At 35.4% G+C, this 25,708-nt stretch overlaps 1 protein-coding gene across 1 annotated transcript; it reads right to left on the bottom strand.

Annotated features, from left to right (window-relative positions):
• Nucleotides 1-4,022: 4,022 nt before the first annotated feature.
• On the bottom strand, nt 4,023-19,085 carry LOC139963333 (transcriptional repressor scratch 2-like). The gene is made up of 2 exons (XM_071963976.1): nt 18,478-19,085; nt 4,023-8,315 (listed from the first exon to the last, which is right to left on the bottom strand). The coding sequence occupies exons 1-2, from the start codon at nt 18,605-18,607 to the stop codon at nt 7,408-7,410; spliced, it is 1,038 nt and encodes a 345-aa protein (XP_071820077.1). The 5' UTR covers nt 18,608-19,085; the 3' UTR covers nt 4,023-7,407.
• Nucleotides 19,086-25,708: the final 6,623 nt, after the last annotated feature.

Below are 25,708 nucleotides of genomic sequence, written 5' to 3'. Positions count from 1 at the left end.
TATTTGCATCCACTAGAGTTCATAAACAGGATGTTGTGATTATAAAAGAACTGTATATGCCTAGGTAAGTAGGTGTGTAAGTAGGTGTGCCAACCGCACCCCCTCAACCATTCCATTTTAAAAGGTCCACAGCTTCCTGGGTAGAGACTGGTCTTTCGTGCTGCGGGTAACGTTATCACTATAACTGCGTCAAATGCCACACGAAAAATACATATGGTTACAAAACGTATTTTGCAAAAATACATATCTTGCAGAAAGACACCCTGAATTACACAAACCAGATATATAGACCCAGCACAAAGGAGGGGGACTATTCTACAATTCACTAACTTTAGAGGTGCAGCTCAAAACCGTTTAGGAAGTCATCAATAAAACGGTAAAAATAATTTGGTGAATAGAGTAACTGACAATAACACACTTCTGCCATTTGTATTCAATGTAGGATAGGCTAGGTCCATCCGCTGTTAAAGTGTGGTAGGTTCAAGTATTCATTATGACACCCATGTACACAAGTAGCACAAAGGCTAGTTTCAAGCATGTTTACATGCCAAGTGTTACCATTTCTGCTAAATGTGTCAATATTCTTTCTTCAGAGCATAGACAGACCTCGTTGTTTAATTTTTTATTCCAACGAATGAAAATGGTATAAACAAGGGTCATTTCTGTAATGCTCTGTCACGAAGAATAATACTTGTCGAGTCCTTCTTTCAAGCCTCTCAGTATCTTGAGATTTGTCTTTGTTTCAAGTATGGTAAAATATAAAGTTCATCAGTGGTGTGTACAGGATTACAAAAGTGTGTGGGAGGGGCAGGGGGGGTTGAGGGAGGGGGACAATTTCCCCCTACTGATTTAGGTATAGTGACATGAACCTTTATGAGAGAGCAAAAGATGGATGAAAGGTTCTCATAATGGAGCCGGTTTGGCCCCTGTGTGTGTGTGGGGGGGGGGAGGAGGATTTTTCGCCATATAGTGCCCTTTGAGGCACGGTAGACTTAGACTATATATAAGTCATTATAACGAAAGGTTGTACTAATAAGTACTTTTGAAGTTTTCTGTGAGGTTGAAAGGGCGGTGTGCCATCACACTCCCCTGGACCAGCGCCTAGTGTCGTCCTGACCGGAGGAGTGGTATAACTCTTCCCCCGATTGTATGTAAAAGTCCCCCGACTGTCCTCCCCATGCCTTTGTAGATTAACTTTAATCAGCCCGGTATTCCAGACTTATCACTGATGTTAACATTACAGGTGTTGCGTCAAATCACTTTGATGCGTTCAGTCAGTAACACCAAACCTGAGATGGCAATTGAAAAAAATTAAAAAATAAAAACCCGAGGGAAATCCCGAGGGAGATCCCTCGCAGTGGTTACTTGCCTATAAATACATATCATATGTAGCAAAAGAGTAGTTTGCAAGCTAACCCTGGCTGACGTTCCTACTGGATGTACCTAAGCCGTTGACCTCCACCAAAAACAACAAGGAGTTTCTACTGCATATGTGGAAGTCAATTCAGCATAAGTTTCACATCTTCATTGAGACCTAACCGTTAGAAATTTCGTAGGGTTTGACTTCTGGAAACCTTAAATGAGCTTTCACTTATACCAATTGTGGAGCAAGTTTACTTACCCTTTGGGTAATCTACCATGCATATAAATTCTCTTTTGAATTTTATAGTTCTGAACATAAAGTCCTTTTGATATTTTGACATTTGAACCTCTGCTGACCCCAAATGACCTTTGACCTTCAACCAAAATAAAAGGGTTCTTGCACTCACTATAAGAAAGTCACATGCCCAAATATGAGATATGCGATGTAATATGGGATATCGTGTTTACAAGATTTGTGTTTATATGGCTTTACAAAGTGTAACCTTTGATGAGACCAAATGACCTTTGACCTCCACCCAAACCAATAATGTTTTTGTACTCATTATATTGAAGACACATGCAAAATATATAAGCCACTAACGTTTCCTACCTGGAAATATCGTGTTGACAAGGAAAACTTAAATGAACTCTGACCTTCACATAATTGTGTAAACACTTTACACTTCATAAGTCTATCCTATCCTGCGTATATGAGCTATTTTGATGTTCAGGTTATGGAGATTTTGAGATATTCACATTCGCTCCCTACTGCCCCCAAATGACCTTTGACCTCCACCCTAATTATTGGAAAGCCACACAGAGGTTACCTTTCTTGAGATATCGTGTTTACAAGCTGGGGCGTCACATACATGCATAAACGCACGCACGCACACACCCACACACATACACACATACACGCGCTCCCACATCCGCCAACTTGACTGCATCGGTTACTTCCCTGCCTATACAGGCAAATAATTAAAAAAAAGGCAGGAAAGGCTAATTAGCGAACACTTAATGAACTTAATTCGATTATTAACAGTCCGTTCATCAAATTTCTTTCACGTAAGTATTAATTCCATTTCTTTATCAAATTACAAAGCTATTTAGACAATTTACATTTTTTTCATTTAAAATGAAACTTGCCGAGTCAGTATAATGGATTACATTGTTATGGAAGAGGAGCATCGAACAACATTTTAATATTTGTCAAACTGTTTAAGATTAATTTAAATAGAACACGATTTTGTCTACGAAATGGTGTAGCGCGATTACTCAGGTGCCGTCAAAGGTATAGTAAATTGACAACTTAACACCTCCATACAATTTGCAAAAGCACGCTTTCTGAGGCTCGCTGAAACAGTCACAATTTATAGAAATAAATTTTATGAAACTATATTTGGGAAGACTTCATGATATGTTTTCTTAGTTGTTAGTATGATGTACGTCTGTAACATGTTTCATGTAAGTGTTGTTTGTATGATATACATATGTAATATGTTGTATGTGGGCCTATATGTGTTGTTGTATGATAATACAAATGTAATATATGTTGTATGATAACCATATGTAATATGTTACATGTAAGTGTTGTTTGTATGATATACATATGTAATATGTTGCCTGAAAAAGTTGTTTGTATGATATACATATGTAATATGGTGTATGTAAGTGTTGTGAAATATGTTGTAATTAAGTGTTGTTTGCAGGATATACGTATGTAACATGTTTTATGTAAGTTGTTTGTATACAATACATATGCACTTTGTTGTATGTAATTGTTGTTTGTATGATATACATATGAAAAATGTTGTATGATATACGTATGCAACATGTTTCATGTAAGTTTTTTTGTAATATAAACATAAGTAATATGGTGTATATAAGAGTTGTTTGTATGATGTACGAACGTTAGAAGTTTCATGTAAGTGTTGTTTGTATGATATACATATGTAATATGTTGCATGAAAGAGTTGTTTGTATGATATACGTATGTAACTTGTTTTATGTAAGTGTTGTTGTTACCGTACTATGCTGGGCGTCCGTGGGGACAGTCTGGCTTTGTCAAAGGAAAAAAGTAAATTCGCATTAGTCAGAGCCTTTCTTAGTTCTTCGTATTTTTTGTTATAAACTGCCCGCATCTTCATCTTGATTATTTTCTCCTTGTCTGTAAATCTAAATACTGAAGCAATTTGAAGGGGGTACTTGAATCATGGTAACAATATGTAGATAGTTATAAATTTATATCATGATATGTCTAATTTGAAACAACAGAATAAATTACATCTAAATAAAGATAAAGGAGAGATTAAAATTGGATGCAGTTTACGTTTAGAAAATATGTATTATATTTCAGAAACAATTTCCAACAATATACATATTGCACACGTCATTTGACATTACTAATAGCATGCCGCAATGTAATTAATATGATAAGATAAAACGTATTTAAATTATAATAAATAATTTCAAACTAAAACGAATCATTGCACCGTGTTATCTATAAAATATTGTAATACCGCCATAAATATATATATATATATATATATATATATATATATATATATATATATATATATATATATATATATATATATATATATATGTATATATATATATATATATATATATATATATATATATATATATATATATATATATATATATATATATATATATTCACAGCACCAATCAACTCAAGTTATCGACCACACGCAGCCATATTACACAGTGTATGAGTCTATTGATAAAGAATAAACATAAGGAATGCATGGGTAACGTCAATATAAAGTACCAAATTTTAAAGTGAGTGGTTCTATTCTATAAAACAAAAAGTATTTTGCATGAAATCAGACTCCCGTACAGTAATGGAATACTAAAACGTGAATGTTATAATACAGCGGTCAACAATGATAACTAAATATTCTCCATATTTATACTTTTGACGAATATCACTTTTATGATCGCAACGTTATTCGTCATTTAGCTTCTCAATTGAACACTTTAATTCATCATGTCAAACAATGCGCTTGGTCACTTACTGGACAGATTTGCTTGGACGTAGCCTCCGTAATACTGAGTTTTTAATAGTCTGAAGTTAAAATGGATATGACCCAGAAATTGCCAATATCATATTGATATTTACAATTAAAACGAATTAACCGTAGCCACCTCATTCGCCCCCCCCCCCCCCTCGCTCTTTTAATGACCGAAGCACACCAATGCGGTTACTCAAATGTAAACTATTAACTTAACGATGATTTTTCACGAGCTTAATATTCGATTAACAGAAAGCAGGCGTAGAATCCACGGAGTTAATTGGATCTTCATTATTGTCAGGCTCAATTTGGTTCAAACAAATGTCCCTCGAACCACAAAATTACAAACCCATTTAGGCCAATTTAATACGTGAAATATTGCTTCCTACGTGGAATTCGAACCTTTCTAACATTATTTATGATAAAATATATAAGCAACATCTCCAAGAATAATATTGAGGCTTATCACGCTTTCAAATCTTTTCAAGTTATTCTTTTCTGTTTTGTTGACAATAACACGGCAAACCAGATAATATTCCAAAGTGAGGCGTAAAGTATTCCTTTACTTTTTAATTTAATTGAAATAACGATATTATATTGTGTGTAGTATATGTGTAAAATTTGCAGACACGAAATAATTCTACACTGAACTAATAACGAGTTGCTAATTACCTAACTGTCTGATTGATAAAACAAAAGGAAGATATGACAGTGGCAATATTCTCTTTTTTGATAAGTCACGGGCTAAACACTTTCCCCGCCGGAATTAGTCCTAAAAATACAACGCATTTTTGCAAACGATTTAATGAAAATGCCAACGCAGCTATTTTCAAATCACTATTTACTACGCTGCTTTATCTAGATTAAACTATTTAATTTGAATCCACTAACAACATTCCATTCGCAATTACGTTTATTTACTGATCAATACAGATTAACGATTAAACCAATTTGCTAGAAATCTATTCAAACCGAGGTAATATTCCAGCACTTTCAATTGGCGTATATATAGAGACTGAAACCATCGATTCAAAACCAAATTCACTTTCTCACCGATCCTTCCATTCGATTAACTTTTTTAGTTTACTTCTAGTCTAGCCGAAGCCATAAACATTGTGAACTAACATTTCCATGAGTATACATGTGACTACCAGCCTATGTGTCATTACTCTGTTAAATAATTCCCTTAATCACGAACTTCTCTCCCTCTCGTTTCTGTGCTAAGTGCATGTACATCGTATCAAGGATCGGTTTCAACGATTCCGTAAAACTTAGCCATTGGAACAATTAATGATAGCTCATATTTTCCCGCGTTCTTCATTCATTCACTATCCGTCCTTTTTCCCATGAGCGCATCTGCGATTCCCCGCTCAGATTCAGCCGTAAGTTTGACCTATAATTGGCCAGGCGCCTCGGCACCATACTTTCTTCTTGGGGTGTTGGTCCCAAAGGAGGCGATGATAGCGAAAACCCCTTGAAATCCTACGGCGGCAATCGGAAGCTTAATATGACATTTCAGGCTATCTTTGTCTCATATTTGCTTGTTCGCTAAATTACTCGTAAAGATATTTTTCAAAAATCCCAAATTCTTGCTATCTGATTGGATGATCATATGTGGTAGCTTTAATCAACTTTTTAATAGAAAAAATTGGCCTTGGGAATTTTAACTAATTTTATTTGCCCGTGACTAAAACGTCTCTCAATTAATCATTTAGAAGCACGCGTAGATAAAGCGTATCATTGGTTCAGGTTATATGTGTATGTGAACGGATCACAATGGTCATTGGTGGCTACTATTGTATGATGGCAATCAAAACACATAGGGAAGTTATTCTAAGATATAGAAGCTAAGTTATATCTTAAATAATTTCAATTTGTCAAAGACAAAATATTGGCGTTCTTGACTTAACACGATAACGATATAGTCATATTAAACCGACATTGTCGAGTTTTATGGTTAGAAAAGTTGACCAACTTATGGCAGCCTTTTCTTCTTAACAAAATAAAAATAAAACCCAGCATATAGCACATTCATATCCGTGTGTTTGCTTACGTTGGATATTCTTTATATAAACCTATGTTTTGATTTCAACTTTGCATAAAAAGCCTCGATTTGAAGAAAAAAGGAAAAAAGGGTATAGCCTATACGAAAGCCCCTTCTTTTGCGTCGTGGTGCACGTTTAAAGGTCATCGGGTTTTGCCCTATATAAACTATTAAGTCAGAAAAAGAACATGAACGTATGGCGGACAAATTCAGCGAAGATTTTACTGCCACCCAGAAAGTAAATTTTTGTTCACATCAAGTTTAGTTGTCAGACTTAAGCCTCGACAAACATTGTTGAATCTGAACTTTTTAAAAAATGTTAGCTATTGTTAGCAAGATATTGAATGGAGGGGATTAATGAAGACCCTTATAACCGCGCATGCGTGATATCTGTGTAACCAGGATGAGTAACGACATTTTTACAGTATAAAGACACATGCCTATATTCCATTACTTCATAACGAAAATGCTCTGTCATTGACCAAACACCTTCAGAGTATACCATGTTTAGTCTCTTCGGATAAATCTCTCGCAGTAAATAATGGATAAATTGTTCCACCCATACTTTAATGGACGGTTATGAGTGACACCCTGTAATGCCCTGTTGTCATGGAAACCTGTTGTCACATATGAGACTACACATGGTTCTTGGAGAATTCTCACTTGATTAGTTATAACACTTCAAACGAAAATAAATCGAATTGTTGATTCGTTCAGACATCTTTGTTACAAACTTGTTGAACTTAGCTACTGGAGACGAATTAATATTGACGTATAGCAAAGGATAATCATATTTGTAAGCTTCTATTGCTTTTAACTACAGTGGCACCTATCGTTATGATGTCTGATTATGCATATGGTATCAGCATGGAGGTATTACTAAATCCTATGGTGTAATTAAAAAAGTTCTGCCCTTATCTTCGGATTGTCCAGGATCGTATACTGTTAGCGAACTGGTCCTATTCAAGAATGACTCATTAACTGTTTTTGCAGGAAAGAGGCAGTGAAAGTCTGTTCGACTGAGTTACAATTCGTCCATAAATGATGACTCCCAGTGTCCATCTGAACTGAGCTGGATTCAACCGATTTAAAACAGGACGATTCGTAGTGCTTGTTTAAGTACGCTTTCAATGCGAATGTTTTATCACATCTCTTACATTGGTAACTTTTGTGAGAGGAATGAGTCTGCATATGCGCCCTTAAGTTGGATCTGTCTGCAAACGCCTTGCCGCAATGCGCACACCCGAACGGCTTCTCCCCTGTGTGGGATCGCATATGTCCCTGCAACAACCACGGACGGGAAAACGACTTGTTACAAACAGTACATTTATGTCTTAAGTTATGAGTTAAAACATGCATAGCCAATGCGGGCATGCTCACGTAGACTTTTCCGCACACCTCACAGTTCTTAGCCAGGTGGCTGTCGAGGCTTCGGTGGGTCTGCTTATGACGAGAAAGGTTGGAGGAGGTTGCATATTCTTTACCACACTCATTACATCGGTACTTGGCGCGGGAAGATACCAGGCTTGGCAGTGCAGAAGGCTCACGTCTCCGAGATCGACCGTCCGTAACGAGGAAAGCTTCGTACGACAAAAACATCTGCTTGTTTTCATTTTGACACGCACTTGAAAGTTTTCCTTGATCTTCGGAATCTTTTTGGTCATTTAATCCTGGTTCGCATTTGATATGACTAAGAAACTCCGAAGAAGAGGCGCCCTTAACAGGTTCGACTACATCTGAAGGAGAAGGGGAGGGTTGACTGGATGAGGTGTGGTACTCAGGTGGGAGCGGTGAGAGCGGTGAGCTGGCTATCTCAAAACTTGGAGGGGATGGTGGTGTTGGCGGTGCATGATTAAATTCTCGTACATACCCTATAGAAAGGAAGAGAAGAAAGAATTGATTGTTTAACATTGTTTTTTATTAAGACAAAGAACCAGAATCTGTTGTAGACAAACAAACATTAATATACTTCATTGAATTAATTACCTAGACGAAAATAAAATAACTAGGATTATAGAACTATACCACCAATGGGCACAACAAAATGCAACGCTGAGGCTTTTTACGTCAAGTGACGTGATAAACGTTGAATATTAATACAATAATATAACAAAAGGCTTTTCTGCTTATAATCAAAATAACATGAAATCGACCCTTTATCAAAGGGAGTGGATGAAATTATTTGAAAGTATAGAAAATAACAATTAAACTAATTTGCTTTATTTTTTATAAAAATAATGGAGAAATATAAATTTAACTAAATTACTTAAGAAAGACAACAACTTAAAAGTAGAGTTAATCAACATAATATTTATATTATTGTCATGCAGCCTGCTTCTTGAGTTGGTTATGCCTAAAACTGCAAACAATAACAACGAAATCAACCAACCAACATAAGTAGAAAAAAGCTGGGAAAATGAGCTAAGAGTTTCAAAATACTAGATAACGAAAACATGAAAACACTTTCTAATCTTTTATTCTCTTGCAAACGATCCTAATGTCGACTGTGTTTTTCTACTTTTCTCTTCTTATATTTTTTTTTTACATCGACAAGCTTCTGTACGCTTTATTGCGTCCACGATGGTGATTCAATGTCACACACCAGTTGCGTATATCTTATTATTTCTTGAAATACACAAGATGCTTCAGAGAAACGTGATTACCAGAGAGAAAATTCAAAATGAAAGCAAAGTAATGTAACAAGTATAGAGCATGCCTTTAAAAGGGATTTTTGTTTTTTACATTTTTCTGTATAGGCGGTCTTCCATAGACAATAGAACCATTAAATTGCAACGGAGCGGAGTTAGTCAACTAAAGTCAATTTAACTTTCTCGTAAAGAAAGCAAGCAGGTCTTCCGTCCATTTAGCTTGACTTCATTGTCTGGGGACTCCCCAGGGCTTTACCGTTATTGTTTACATAAGCTGGCATCTATTTTCATTAAAAGAAAATGATATTATTCAAATTTGAAGGTAACAGAAAATGGATTTAAGTATATAGGCAGCTATAAGATGAAAGATGTCAGTTTGTATATATGATTCGGCAGGCTCTGCGAACCAAACTACAGACTATAACTGATATTAATTAAAGGAGAACTAATAGGAGAATGGCGTTCTCTGTTCGGTGATATAGATGTTTGGAAGCCATCTTGATAATAGTTTTGTTATTTTTATAATATGCTTAATTTGGTTTCTAAGAGGTTAGAAATGAAATGCTCATTTATGGCTAAATTTAAGTCAAGATTGGATGATTAAAGATATATTAAAGATGGTTGCCTTCAGCCTCTTTGTTTGCGTAGACTATCCAGTGTTATGTCAGTGGGTAATCAATGTCATAGGGAGATGAGGACGGGGAGAGTAGAGGAGGGGGTGGTGAGGGCGGCGGGGGGGGGGGAGTGGGTGGGCGGTTTCTCTTTCCGTCTTCCTCTGATGATTAAATAACTGTTGAAAGAGACGCAAGCTTACGTTTTGAAATCTATTTATCAGTTCGGAATATGTTGTTATTTTGTGTATCGTGCGGCCGTCTATATGTCATTGTGTTGTTTTAATGTTTTTGTTGCAAGTAAAGTATAGGCTAGCTGCGATTTTTCTCGAATTGTTGTTTATTTTTCATAAAATGTCCCATCATGTTGTCTGCCTCACAAGTTATCTAACAACATTGATTCACAAATTTAGCTTTATCATCGATTTCGAAGTGAAATGTCATTGTACATAAAGTATCGTACTAATATTATATTTTAATATTTATAATTTGTTGAAGAATGTTGGTTTATATCAAACAAGCACTTTAAGTTAAGCTTTCAAACCAATTACGCTGTTCATCTGTATGTAATTTCCATGTTGATATCACTGATAAATGGCCAAAAAATACTTACTTATTTCATGGTTCTATTGGTTTAATTAACCTATATAAAAGTGTTTATATAAATCACTTTAATGATATGTGCGCATTGGTACATTTAAGGAATCCTTATGAATCTTCGCACACGAAAAAAACAAAGACACAGAAAGAACTCGAGGACTCTAAACGACGGAAGGACTCGAAATGACGAAAGGAATCGAAATACATCAAGTACTGTTAAAATAGAGGTTGGTTATTATTTAATCCGACGAGTTTATGCGATAAATAGGTCTATACAGGTACAGAAAGAAGTATGCATTGCAACTGAATATCGCCTATTGACATTCATCTTTTTTAATTGGCAGCGTCAGGCGCGGATCCAGGGGGGGTCCAGGGGGTCCGGACCCCCCTGCTCTTGGCCAAAAAAAAAAGAGAAAAAAAAAGAGAGAGAAAAAAAGAGAGAGAGAAAAAATAATTAAATTAAACGCCAATTTTAAACATGTAGGACGTCAGAAGGGCGGTTAGGGCTTACAAGTCAGCCAGGTGTGTCTTTTCCGTCAAATGAACTATAGTGTGCACGCGTGCTACACGTGCAAAAAATGCCTAAAAATCTCAATTTTCAGACCGAAAAGTTTCAAAATTGAGGTGGTGTTCGAATTGTTTTGGGCGGTGAGGTGGCAGAGCGGTAGGCTGCATAGGATGCGCCAACGAATTCTTCATGAGAGATCGTTTTCTGCGGTGAGAAGGCATAAAACTGTTCTCCGATCAAGAATGGGCAAGGAACGTCTCACAGCTCTTGTTCTCATGAACACGTATTATAACACTCCTATCGACACTGACGAAGTGGTCCGAAAGTTCATTGAGAAACATCCACGGCGTTTGTTCTCTCCAACCTACCATGAATAGATCATCAATAAAACTAGCTAACTCGTACTGATGCAGATACATTTCGAGTGAGTTTTTGTAGGTGCTTTGAATGGCTAAATTGAAGGGGGTTCCCTGTTGTACTTAAATATCCAAGAATTTCACGATGGATAGAGGGAAACCCACTCCCCTTAGACCCTAGGATCACTGGAGGCCAAACCCCTCACCCTTCCAGAATCCTGGATCCCGCCCTGCATCAAACAGTGGTGACGGAACGGGAGAGGGATTGGTGGCTAAAGGCATTATGATTTTTGTATCATCTCAACTCATCTGATATGTATTACCATATTTCATAGATTGTTTTTTCTCATCAATTGAGAAATTGCAGACATGAGATCCATATTTTCAGGCTAGGTACATGCAGCTTAGAATACTCGGGAAGTGCCGTTTCCGGCCATCTGGGGGGGTTTGTAAAGCCAAAGATATTCTGGTACGCTCCGCGCCAACCGATGGTGGCGCTCCGCTTAGATAGTCTTTCGATCAGGCGCGGCTGGACCAGTCAGACCCCCCCCCCCTGTCAAAAATCCTGCATCCGCCCCTGAGCGTATTTGATTAATACACACCATTGTACCTACAACTTGTTTGAGTTACATTAAAGCTTATTCTTATTAGTTTGGTTTGGTAAAACCGTACAACACGACAGCATGACGCAAACATGTTCAATATATATATATATATATATATATATATATATATATATATTGTACGCGGACACCCTAACCAACTAGGCTATGGACGCTGATTGTATGTCCAGAGGTTCGAAACCGGTAAGGAGGGTCGCAATTCTACTGTAGGCGTTTTGTCACCTGTATCGAACAATACTAGTTCTGTTTTTGGTGACATATGTATATGTATGTATATTAGATCCTCCTGCAAGCAGGAACTCGCGAAGAAGCCTCATTGGCTCATCAAGCCGCAAGCTGACCGAAGTCAGTCTCTTACATTCATATTTAACGTCCATGATTATCAATTGTTAATTGTCAACAACTCTGTAACTGGACGACATACATTAATCTGGGAGTGAATCAAACCGGGGACCTTATGATTGAAAGGCACCGGCATTAATCACTGAGCTAACACTCCTAATTATATTTTGCCTTATATTTTGCCAACATATTTTGCCTTACTCTAGAGATCAAACATGATGATAACCAACTCGAAATCATTTGTGATTCCTAAAGCCGGATCTCGAAAGAGATACTTTGAACAGACTTTATGTTAATATAATATAATATAAGGTAATATAAATTATTCAAACGGAATTACCCATATATCAGTGTTGTGAGTTCAAACTGCACGGTTTTTGTTTTGCAGTAATAGTTCGTGGTGTGACCATAATGAAAAGGTGTGAACGGCAGACGGGATGTACAAATTACTTCAATGCTTAAGGGTCACCAATTTCAGATACATAATACATATGAACTTACAGGAAATTAAAGCTATCTTTCCTCGTAAATAATGAATCATTCGGATTAATCATAAGTGTTTAGGTTAAATCGGTGTTTTCAGTGAAAACGTTTGTATTAATGAACCATACATCACGTATTTGTCTTGTTACCTTGTGTTAATCATTGATAATGTGATATTAACAAATGATTAGATGTACTCCCTCATTTTTTTCCAAGAAAGCTATGTGGTTATAACCAGTAAGCTGCTCCGAGTGTTTAACTATGAATGATCAGATACAGAAAACCTTCTGGCCCACAGAGAGGATGGAATTGAAAGAAACCTTTTTACTGCTCCAATTGCCAACCTCTGAAGTGTTACTTGGATGGTTCCATATTTCCTGCTAGGGTAACTTTTGGCCGGAAGTACAAGAATATGTTTCATGTTCTCTATATTTCTTGTCGAATATGGTAACATCAAATATTTGGCAGAAGATTCGCACCAAAATACTGTTTTAGTAACTTATAATTTGAGCCTGCTGATCAAATTTAGCCCTCTTCGTCTCATACTTATTGTGCCATAAAACAGAACAGAAATCGCAGTGACGTAATATCTTATTTTTCAGCCACATAAATTACAAACGAAGAATTACGTAACAACTTGAGAAATGAAAGACCAATAAAGTCAATGCACGTAACTCTTGATTTTACCACGTGTAAATATATATGTAGGCCTATCCTAACGTACAGAATACCTTAACAACAAGATATATACGCACACACCAAGTAAACAAACAAACAGAAAAACAAATGTGTAAAAAGTTGCATTAAGTTGCAAGTCTTCTTCCAGATAAATTCTTATCTTTTTTATCTCTACGCTGGTTTAAAACAAAGTACGATTGTCTCACTTATTTCGGCTGATTAATTGCGATATTCATAGGGCAACATGATAAGTGGCCATCGTTTCGGGACCATAGTCGTCGAGTGGGTTACTAGACCTCTATAACAGGCGTAATCTGAGCCTGGGTGCACGCTCGCTGAACGACGCCGCCTGCTTGTACGTGTACTCAAGGATCATTAACATCTCACGCGGCCGCACTTGTTGAGTGTGTAAGGATACTATGGAGTAGTGAATGATGGATGTCATTGCTATGCGGTGTCGATCCGGAAGGTGCGGGAGCCGAGAACACTGTCAGGAATTTGGTTAAAACGCGTGGACTTCTCGAGAGGGTATATATGAATATGATACAACAAACGTAACATATTACATTTCCTAAGCCGTATATACCTTCTGCGACTAGAACAACGAAGATGTGGTCTAAAGCAAGCCAGATATGTCAAAGAAGAAAAATCCATTCTTTTCTTTCTTTCTTTTTTTATTTTATTTGTATGGCCATATGGTAAAGTTTCCCTACGGCAGTATCATAAATGTTTAAACTGAGGAGCAAATCTTTCGCTCACAAATTAACCGCACCGTCTCGCCTTACAGCGCTTCATGCTATACTAAACTTTTGCGTCGTTTCTCCGGTGTGTCGGCTGTATCGTTGCAAAGGTGGATATAGTGGTTATACGGTCGGCTGCGCCGTTGTAAGGTGTATATGGTGGTTTACGGTCACCTCTTTTGTTCCATTATTCTGTACTTGTTTTTTTTTAATGCTTATTGCAGTCCACAGAGAGGAACAAGGAATTCCGGGGTCCCATACATCCGGATATGGAATACAATGATAACGGCAACAAGAACAAAATTAAAATTAAAAGCTAAAGCATTTGCGCTTAAAAAATATTATTTCATTTTCGTTTGTGTTATATCCCAGTGTGATTTTGTCTTAATTTTGCCTACATGTTAAAACGGTCTTCGTATGTAACATGATCATCTTAACAAAAAAAAGAGTCCATCTAGGATGGGATTGGGGTGGGGGCGGGGAGACATGGCACTTTTGCATGAATGTAAACTCTAATTCCAGCATCAATTAAACCTTTACACACACGCGCGCACGCACACACAAATGGAAGTTAAAAGAAGCATTTTATCTGACAGTGCTAAAGTGTAACGATTAGCTTTGAATTTCAACACGTAACCTTTAATCAAACAGACGTTTGAGTATAACTTAAAGCAAAAGACTAAAACATTTTACTGATGAAAACGAAATCCACGTTTCTTTGTCATTGATGTAAAGACCTTCGCTACAAGCATCAACCAATAAAGGTTACAATATAGGCAAATGTATAACCTTACTATACATTTAACTTTTAAATATTAATGGTAAAATGTGAGATGAGCGACGCTCTCTGTGTGAGTAAAATCTCACACTTTGAAAGTCAAATATGACTCCTTATAAATGAAACACAATAAACAATATAAAGTACATAAACATAACACTTTACAGCTGCGACTGAATATTGCCGGCTAGATTCGTGTTGCTTTGAAATCCGTTATATTCAATGGCCTTACAATTAAGCCTTACATTGTACTTTTAGTGTTTGGATCGCAGAGCACTTAGTATCATATATAGGAATTGTGCTTAATCACTTGTTGAATACGCCCCGACTGTCAGATCTACAGACGGCAAGCAAGAACAGACTAAAAAAAAATGAAACGCAAGAACGATCAACATCATTAAAGAAATCAATCAAGTTTGACATTTATAACCGATATTGGCAACCAAAAAAAATCTGCTATTTATTTGTTGTGGCTTTTGCCCACGGCAGATAATACAAATGTACTGTAGCACTTGCGTAAGTACTTGATTAAGAAAGAATGAGAAAATACCGATACACCATAACTATAGAAGGTTGGACTATGTGTGCGGCGGGTGGAATCTCACGGTTACAATCAAGAAATATCAAACAGACGCTTAGGAGTTAATATCTATACAAAAAAATCTCTAGAATATAGAGGAAGGGCTTCATTTGATGTTGATGTGACTTCTTTAATGGAGTGATTAATCACTTTATCATTTATGTGTAACCTTGGAAATAGGTGTATTCATTAACCAGAGAGTAGACTGTGTGTGTGTGTAAGATGATACCTCATTTAGATGCAGCTCATGGCAACAGTAACCTTGGTGATTCAAGAGTTCTCCAACTGTTCTCTGATATAGAGCACGTTTATATTCATTGTGTGTAGATTGGCCTTATATAGAAACTGTTATTTTGTATATAATTGTGGAGATGTATTGGAACTGTGCTATCATCAGGGAACTATATAGTCGTGGAAATTGAGGACAAAATCAGTAGAACCAGTAATAGAACACAAATCAAAATTAATGTATAACTCACCGTATCCTAAGTTAAATAGGTATATCGAGTGACATAATAAAATCTTAGCGTTCACACGCAGCATAAAAGTTATAAATTATATATAATATAATGTTGTAATTTTAGCAGGCCGGGCAGATGTATGTTGTAAAAAGAAATGCAATCCATGCCTCCCCCTCCCCCTCTATCCCCCCTCCCCACTTCCAAAAAGGAGAGGTAAAGAAGATTACTGATATAGTGTGTCATCTTTTGGTAAGAATAACAGAAAATAATATTTTCATATTTCCAAAAGTAGGCCTATATTACTTTATGGAAAATTAAAACTTCAAGTGATGCCACAATAAATATATTTACTTTTGTATAGTTGTAAATACTATTAGTAATAAATTAGACCATTACGGATAATTAATCAATTCATTTGAACCGTTAGTGTTTTGTCTTTATTTCTGTTTACCCTCTTGTTATATTTGATAAGTATAGTAGTATAATCTGATTGTCTAGATTGACCCATCAGTCAAATGTAAATGAAGCTTATTTAAGATATTATCAAAGACGGTGACTGCACTATTGCATCAAATTCAGAATTGATCAACCTTCGGAAGTCACTTTCCGAGAGTGACAGAAGCGAGACATTTTTATACTAAACTTTTGAAAACGAAGTGATATTTTGCTGGAATTATTAGGGCGATCGAGATGATATACTTTAGATTTGACATTCATTGTAACAACTACTTGACAATTTGGTAGATCAATCTGAAATATAATAGACTTAGAAAGGATAATTCAAGAGAAACAAAAGTGACTTGATTAGATTTGATAATCAAACGTTTACGACTAATGATACAGAAAATGGAAAAGAGAGTATGTATGCATGAAATACAAGCGAGGAAGTATTAAGCAGTATATGTAAACATAAAATAATATATATAAAAAAAAATAGAAATACAACTGTACAGCTATTTGGAATTCAAATAATCACAGAAGAAAATTAAGAGGGATAATTATTTGTTTAAATATAAACTAGATATATGGTAGAACAATGAACGGAACATAATAAGCAATACAGTGCAATAGCTATTTAGGAGAATTATTGTTAAGTCACCTGGCTAATCGTACGGTAATTGTTTTAAAAATTTACGATTATGAAATTATGATATGCAGTAAAACTGAAATTCATAAACTTGGGTGAAATAAGTCAAAATCTAACTTTCAAAGTTTTAATAATGTTTCTATTGTATTACTAAATTTAAATTTCATACAGCGGCTTTAATTTTTTATTGTCAAGTTTAACCTAATATATGAATCGTATACTTAATTAATGAATTACTAGAATCCTTTATGAATACATTACATGAATCAAATGTATTTCAAGTCTGAAATTTCTCTCCGCTGAATATCTTTGGAAATATTTGGTCTTAAAAATCCCTTTACATTTTTTTTTCGTTAACCAAGTAACAAAGATGAAACAATTATTAGCATTTTCTCTTGCGTCGGTACATTGATTAAGGCTAAGAAATGGAAAATGTTTGTTGAAGATATTTTGTGAAATCGAATGGAATCAATCTTGGTTTGCTAGAATTACAATCTTACATATTTGAAGGAAGATTTGTTTCGGCAGAATTACCTGAAATAGGCGATCGAACGTAAAGCTGATAGATTTACTTAATATGATAAACTAGATTGTGTCAATGAAAAAAACATATTCATTCCTTTTGTATATATTCTGAAATAGTAACAATTTTCTTTAATCAGATTTTTTTGCATTTAACGCATTTTTGCGTTAAATTTATGGACTGATAATGTATCGACTCTAAATACTCCACCTCAATCAGCAAATTCTCAAAATAGAAACAATGAAATTTGGCATTAAATAAACAAACCGTCTTGTCACTGAAACAGTATAATCAATTCATTAAAATTGGGAACAAATAAACACAATTATTATCAGATTATATTAGTTCAAGTAATAAGAGACAGCCAAACTGTTTTTCATTTTTTTTTTATATCTCAGTCCATATTGATATAGATATTCCAGCTATATGTAAATTAAACATGTCTTGGTCGGAAGGTTGTAAAATTACAATGAAACTGGGGATGCAGCTTTAATTATTAATTACTAATTGTCATTCTTATTTTTTTATTCTTCCTTCCAAAGCTGCAGAAATTGTGACTGCAATGCATAAACAAGTAACAAACGTATAAAATAAATCTTTTTTTTTTTTAGAAAACCAATAACAACAACAACCACTTTCAAATTTGATGGACGGTAATATTTAGTTTTACTTGTGAAAATTAATTTAAAAAAAGAAACCTTAAATAGCAGAACTCTGCCTACGTCTCTAATTAAACTAAATCTGGTACTGGACATAACTAGCCATCACTGGACACTGGAAATTTATAAAGCGTCTGTGTGTATGCATATAAATAGTGCGGTATTTTTTAAAGACTCTATGATCATCATATTAATCTAAAGTTTGTTTTTATGTACACCAATATCTTAACAAATCAACAACTTACGCAGATCTTGTAAAACTTTGGTTTAGTTATTGCATAATTGACAATTGATAGATGTTCCAAAATAGAAAATAACGTCAGACCAAAAAAAAAAACGAGATGGATTTTACGAACCTCCTGTAAGGGGTAAATAGCCAGTTTGGTGTTCTTTAGGGGTCCGGGGTGTTGAAGCTTGATGGGTTATATCTCTAGGTACCACATATCCTCCAAACTTGGTCTTCTTTACTAGAAAAGAACGAGGCATGGTCCCAAATTACTCGGAATTCCGACGACAAGTTTAAAATCTGCTTCAGATCAACAGTTTAACTGTGAAATGTGGTTGGGAAGAAAACTAAATAGTATCTCCATGTATACGTCTTGCAATGTGAGTCAACAAGTCTTCTCCCTTCAACAGATATCTTCCACAGTCAAAGGATATTTTGGCTGTATCTATTTCTTCAAACTTCAATATTTGTCAGACAAACACTATGAATAGTCGAACCAAGAGCGACATCATACTACGATTCAAAAATTACTTGCGAAACAAAGTCCGTTTTGGAAAGAAATGGATAATTTGTTTTAATTGCCCTGTACTCAAATCTACTTCCGAAATGACAGCTTGTTGCTAGCCTGCAAAAGAATGTACCTGGTTGATTGCCCCTTATTCCCGGGAACATCACCACCAAAACGACTCATAGGTGTAAACGTCGTACGCAAGCCAGCCACGTGCGCAGTGCTTTTTTGCTAATGACATTACTAAAAGGCGAACGCAGACGAGTGAGAAATGATCGATTGACCAACTTTAATTGGATGTTAGTGCTGTTGTGGGCGTGGTTTGGAAGAAGAGACACGCGCACAGGCGATGTGCAATAAAATCAAACATATTGTCCCATTGTACTTCCTTTATGACAACAAGAATGTTTGTTCGCCAACTGTTAACTTTCTTTAAAATCGAATACATTGACCAAGAGGAAGATTTTGCGGTCGACTATATAGTGGAGTTTAATATCCCGACTTAGGCGGTAAAGAGTGACTCCACGGTAAGCGAGAGGGCGAGAGACAATTGAGTTTACCAGGGGAATTAAACTGGAAACGAGGCTCAAAATCGATGATGTGAGCAATATTAACGCCAATGAGTACGACAGATTCGGTCAGATAGAAAATTTAACATCTGTTGCTATGTAGAGTTCTCGCCTCTTCGTAATGATCCCGTGACTTTTAAGTACAGAGTGCTGAGAGGCAAACACGGGCAAAGAGAGAAAGAAGAGCAAGGAGCAGAAGCGAAAAGCTCTTTTGAACGAAATAAAGTTGTCAGAATCGATACGGTGTCTCTTATTGGTGTGGAATAACACACGAGCTGGAATGACAAAAAAGGCCGGTGTATGACATATGTTCAAACTAATCAGGGCCTTAACGTTTATGACTTTTTAGTCCTTGCTAATACTTGGACCAAATTCAATTTCATTTCCTGTCGCTGCGTTCGAATTTTTCACTTTTTTTATTTTACCGATTTTGCGAGTCTTTTCTCATATTACTGTAATGTACGGTACATTATTGCATTTCATCTCTTTTCAGCTCTGAATGTGTTTCAATCGCTGATATGAGTCAGCATAATTGCATTAATAACATGTACAACGAAAAACTGTGTTCTTTCATATTCTTGACCCTAATTCATCATATTTTTTGTTTAAATTATTATCAATCGTTCGGGTTGGAATAACGTAGCATATGCACCTCCATCATGTTTATAGCATCTTAGGTTAACTACATTCGACATATGCGTACATTGTAGTCTATTTAACGCAAACCTTTATCAATAACAAGCTCCAGTAATAATTTAAAAAAAAATTATTAATATACTGTTGATTTATTTATTATATTTGATTTATGTATGTATTTATTTTTTGTAAATACTACCTATGTTGTCCGTCTGACAAGATCAATTCTCCACCGAAATGATGGGAGCATAGAAATAAATAGACTGGACTGAGGGAGAACGATAATGAATCGTACACAAAGAGCGAACCAGTTTTATTTCGCCCGACTCATCTTGAGTTTGATCCACGTGATAGACTCACTACCATGAACAAAAAAGCAAACCGACAAAGAACTCAACGGAAACCAGTTTGAAGATAAAACAGCGATAGTTTTACAACCAACACTGATTCGTAATAATATATAATATTTAACTGCAAGTCATCGTGGTTGGAATGAGACCGCGTTTTATGCTATAAAAAATAGGTTATAGGCTAAACTGGAAAGTAGAAAGTAATTGTATTTCGAAACAGTTTTATAGAAATGTCTTATTTTAGGGTCTTTATGTTGTAAATGGAGAGAAACACAGCGTTACTCATATAGCAATATCTTGGTGTGGTCTGCGTGTTGACTTCATGTCCACTCTCAACCGGACAATGCATTATATTCTATTGTCTTTCTCGGTCAACGTTATGCAGAACGTTTATGGTTCTGTGAAATTGCTGTCACGTGACATCTATAGTTCAACTTTAATTTGTTTGTTCAATAAACATCGCTGTGTGTGTGTTAGTTCAGGACAGTGATCTGTGTGTTCAGCCGTCCTACATTAAATCACTAGATAATAATACGTAGCGATAAATGAACCTATCAAGCAAATACTGCATGAAAGCTATACCCTGTAGCTTGTCATGGTCAGGTTAACACAGTATTGGTGTCAAGTAATTAAAAACCCTTTCACAGGCTTGTAAGTATTGTCATGTCTCACTGTTGGACTCAGAATTGATTTTCGTTCCGAAAATGATACCTTTAATCAATTATTAATACGAGCATCTGTGTTTGTAGTTCCCTTGTTTAACAAGACTTGTTAACGGAAATTAAGTGTAAGTTCATGAAACGTTAATGTTTTCTATCATATTTCACTTTTCTCATGCGATGCATTAGTCTTTGTTACACTACCGTACTAATGGAATGCATCTGTTCAGGACTAAAGGTTCTTTCTTTTTTTGTAATTGACTCACAATCCTCCGAAAGTGTAAAAAGGAATTATTTAGTATCATGACGTCACTTGTTGTATTTATAATATAGTTCTGAGCGAGATGATATTTGAGGACGAGCGTCAGCGGGTGGTTTTCATGTGGGTGATCATGGTTATTAAAATGTTCTCATGTATATATAATAATCTCGTCACAGACCTAAGGCCGTAAACTAACATATATATATATATATATATATATATATATATATATATATATATATATATATATATATATATATATATATATATATATATATTGTTCAATTGGCTAGAGAGATTGCAAATTGGAATTAAACAGCCAACATTTTGCTGGGATCTCGAGCTAAATATTAGCTCATATTCAGTGCATGATCACGATGTGTCATATACACATACTGTGCATCAAGTGTATAAAATTATGGTTACAGCTCATAAACTCCTGCGTGCATATTTTACACGTATGTATCCCGGATCCCAAGTTCATAGGCATGTAGGACTTAATTGCTTATATGATAATTATGATTTCATGCATGACGAGAATGAGCAAAAAAAGGAAATCATTTTCGTTCGTTCAATTAATCATAGCAGGGTATTAATTTTTTATGATATACGGACGCTTTGAACCATTGCTCCATGTCTGAAACTGAACCCAATCACTCAGGTCAATGGTAGGCTCACCCAGATTTAAAAGTAAATTGACTTACTATATACATAAGTGTATATATTGAAATTAGGTAAGGCCTATCTATAGGCATATATACTCCTGTTCCTTTCGATCTACGTTTTTCTCAGGTTTTTTATATGTCTATTTTGTAGTCCATTACCTCAGAATTAAATAAGCAAAAATGTTTAGCCTATCCGCGAGTTTACCCATGTGCATTACCGGTAAGGCAATTGCAAATTAATGAATCTACAGTTTAAATAAAAACTTAAAAAACGAGTAAGTTCTTTCGGACTTATCGATTGTCAACGGGGCGTCAGTAGAAATATTTAAAGAGGCTTTCTGGTGGCTAAAGTAGATTTCTTAGCACACAGCTGAAACCAGGCTGTATCTTTAGGCAACAACACCACATCCTCATAGCATTTTGTATTCGCGAAGATATTAATTTGTTTTATTTTGTAATATTTTTTAATGCATCTGGCAACAGTAGAATTGATGATGTCATTAGGGCACTTCAGATGAAAATGTAGTTGAGTTTGTTTTATAATTTGTCAATTATTTATCCGCAGAGGAAAAGTATACCCCCCCCCCCCTGAAAAATAATTGATGGGATTGTAAGTACCGACAATTTTGACAGCTACAAGCAAACATTCCAAATATGACAAGTTTCAATGATAAAACAACAAGATGACAATACTAGACTAAGTAATGGTTTTAAAGGGCATTTGCCCAGATGAAATCACAGACCCTCTACCGTGTTCCAACTTGCTGGAGTAGTTGAAAGGTCTATGGACACCTAAATGAACAATATTATTCTAACACTGTAATAGGCATTTTTAGAAATCATGAAAATAGCTGCAACTCCCATAAAAATCAAGAAAAGATTGACCATTTTCTTTATTGTAGTTTTATTTATGAATAAACATTAGCTAATTATGCACTGTATTGATGATGTAAAGGGAGTGACTGCCTAATTTTTTTGTAATATTATTGCTTTGCTTTTACATTAGTTTCAAGGACACTGAACACAGGTTTGTGGCCTAAGACGATTTTTTTTTTAAATATTTGATTGTCTTCTGTGAAAAGAGGAACATCACATTAGTCAAATGATATATGTGGGCTTGTAATTAGGGGTGAAGTTATTAAGGGCTAAAATAAGAAATTTTAATGAGCGTCATATTTTGCATATAATTAATGAGCTTCCCAAATTCATCAAATTTTCAAATCTGTTTATCTTGGAAACGAAAAGAGCTTTTCGAAAAAATTTCCGAAAATTTTGAATAAGATTATCACACATATCAATATGATGCACAAGGGTTATATTTTATCATATCTTCGTGATATTTTGAATAGAATTATCATGCAGATAACACGACAGGTGCCCAAACTTCTGAATAAGGGGGAACAATGAATGACGGCATAAACATATATATGAAAGCACACCGGTCACTGCATGGTATTTTTATTTTTATTGTAATAGATGTATCAAATAATGGGAACGGATAAAACTAAAGCTGTAAGTCAAAAACTAAAAAAATATATAAAAGAGCCACTGTTTCTTTGATTGGAAATAAGCTTTTTAAGTTTCCACTGTTTGAAAGGAATCTTACGAGGCGGTTCTTATTAATTATTTAGGACATATCGTGCTTTTCATGTTTTTTTAGTCTTATTGCTTATCCAGTCACACATTTTTCATTAATGAATATTGCAACATGAGCCTAACGCATGCCGACAATATCAATACCATTATAAATAATAAATAAATTTAAAAAAATCTAACTTTAAGCGACAGTTTGAACAGTATGACCACTAACAAGAATACGATTGTAAATATACTCGGATCAAAGTGAGATTAGAATTAAGTGAAAACTGCTACAAACTCAATAATATATATCTTACATTAGAAATCTCAAGGTTTTTGACATTAAGTAATAAATCCCCCCCCCCCCCTACCCCTCTGCCACGCCTCGACCGCTGCGTTCCTCCAGCAGTCTAACACAGTTCAGTGGTTTACAATACTTGAACAATATTAGCTACCGTATCGCCGCGCAAATGTACAAATACTATAATAGGCGGTGCAACAGTATAACCTGAATGCATAACGGCTTTCATTTAGTATTTAATAAGGTTTAAGATATTCCTTTTTGTTATCATTACAAGGAAAATATATATAAAAATATATATACTGAAATAACAGATACTCTTTCGGACTACATCAAAAGGTAAACATATTTCATTGTGGGAATTCATACAGCTCTTCTGGGTATATTATACTCCCCACGAAGCATCAGATCTAATAGACATGTGCATAATAATAACAATAATAATAATATGGGATTTAATGGTGTCTTCTATGCGGCGTGTATGCTCATCCTCTAATCTTAACAACTAGAATCTGGTGTTTACTAGGTTGCGTTATTTATTAAGCTTTAATATTTACGATGTAAACGTGTTGCTATATTCTCACAAAGACCATTACAGCTGGCAATGAGATGGAACAAAGTCAGAGTGCGGGTCAAAGAAGATCTATATATAACTAGACTGCAAACACGCAGTCGCGAGGAAGTTTACCAAGTCCCATCTCAAGAAGGGATGAGAGAAGTGTGTTTACCAAACCAGAACGCTGAGATGAGGAAGGGTTGCCTGGTAACCGAAATCAATTTAAAGCGATACCGTATGACCAGCTTAGGCAGAGTCATACGTATGCATGTGAGATGAAAGAAAGAGACAAAGGGGAAAAATGCTTTGTTTACAGTCTGATGAGAAGAAAGAATGGAACCCTTGTATTCAACAAATACTGCCACCAAAATTATCGGACAAATGATTGAAGTATAACAATAATGTCAAAATCCTCCCATGCATGAACAAACTATATCTGTCTCTCGCATTGGAGTATAACTAGAAAAACTTTGAAAAGATAATTCTCTTTCTTTGTTTGGGCCTACTTCTTAGTTTCTCCAGGTTTGAGGTCACCGACATTTGCGGATCTCTCTCAATCCTGCATTAACGTTGATTTTAGATGAAACAAAACCGCCTTGAATTAAAGATTGAGACTGAAGGAATAAGAAAAAGTATAAGAAGTCCCTATGGATACTTCTTTCTTCTTAATATTATTATTATATTATAATGCTAACAACATTGTTTAATATGCATAACTTAGTTAAAATTGCACCATTGCATGTTCACTGTAATAATGGATAAACGCTCGATCAGGTTGGTACATACCGTACAAGTATTGAGTTTGTTACTAGAAGCATGCAAGAAAGGAAAGGATAGTTTCTCACGGGAGCAAGCAATTCGTGTCTTACAGATATGTAGCATAGAGTGTTCAGTTTAGTACATTCTCCTAATATATGTGTCCAATGTTCTGTTGCATGCATGCTTTGATTTCTTTTTCCGGTGTAACCGTTTCTTTTACGTTTTAGTTGAATAGAAAGACACCAAACACTACACAATGTAGGTATTATCATCATCTAGCAACGTTGAGAACATCCAGTATGTGCACCACATCCAGTATATAAGCAAGATATGACGGTAGTGTTCCCTAAGGACTTCTTCTTCCTCTTCTTCTTCAGATGTAACTGCAAGCTGTTCGTAGAGTGACTATAGTGTAAGGAAATCAGAAACTCTGACTAGAGTTTAAAGTATACGTTTATCCACCATAAGGCCACCAAGAAGATATTCTTACCTTGGAACAAATGAGATAAGTTATAACA

This window comes from Apostichopus japonicus, chromosome 3 (assembly GCF_037975245.1).
Source record: "Apostichopus japonicus isolate 1M-3 chromosome 3, ASM3797524v1, whole genome shotgun sequence".
Lineage (NCBI taxonomy): Eukaryota > Metazoa > Echinodermata > Holothuroidea > Aspidochirotida > Stichopodidae > Apostichopus > Apostichopus japonicus.
Note: the sequence above shows the minus strand (reverse complement) of the source record. Positions and strands in the feature narration are given on the sequence as shown.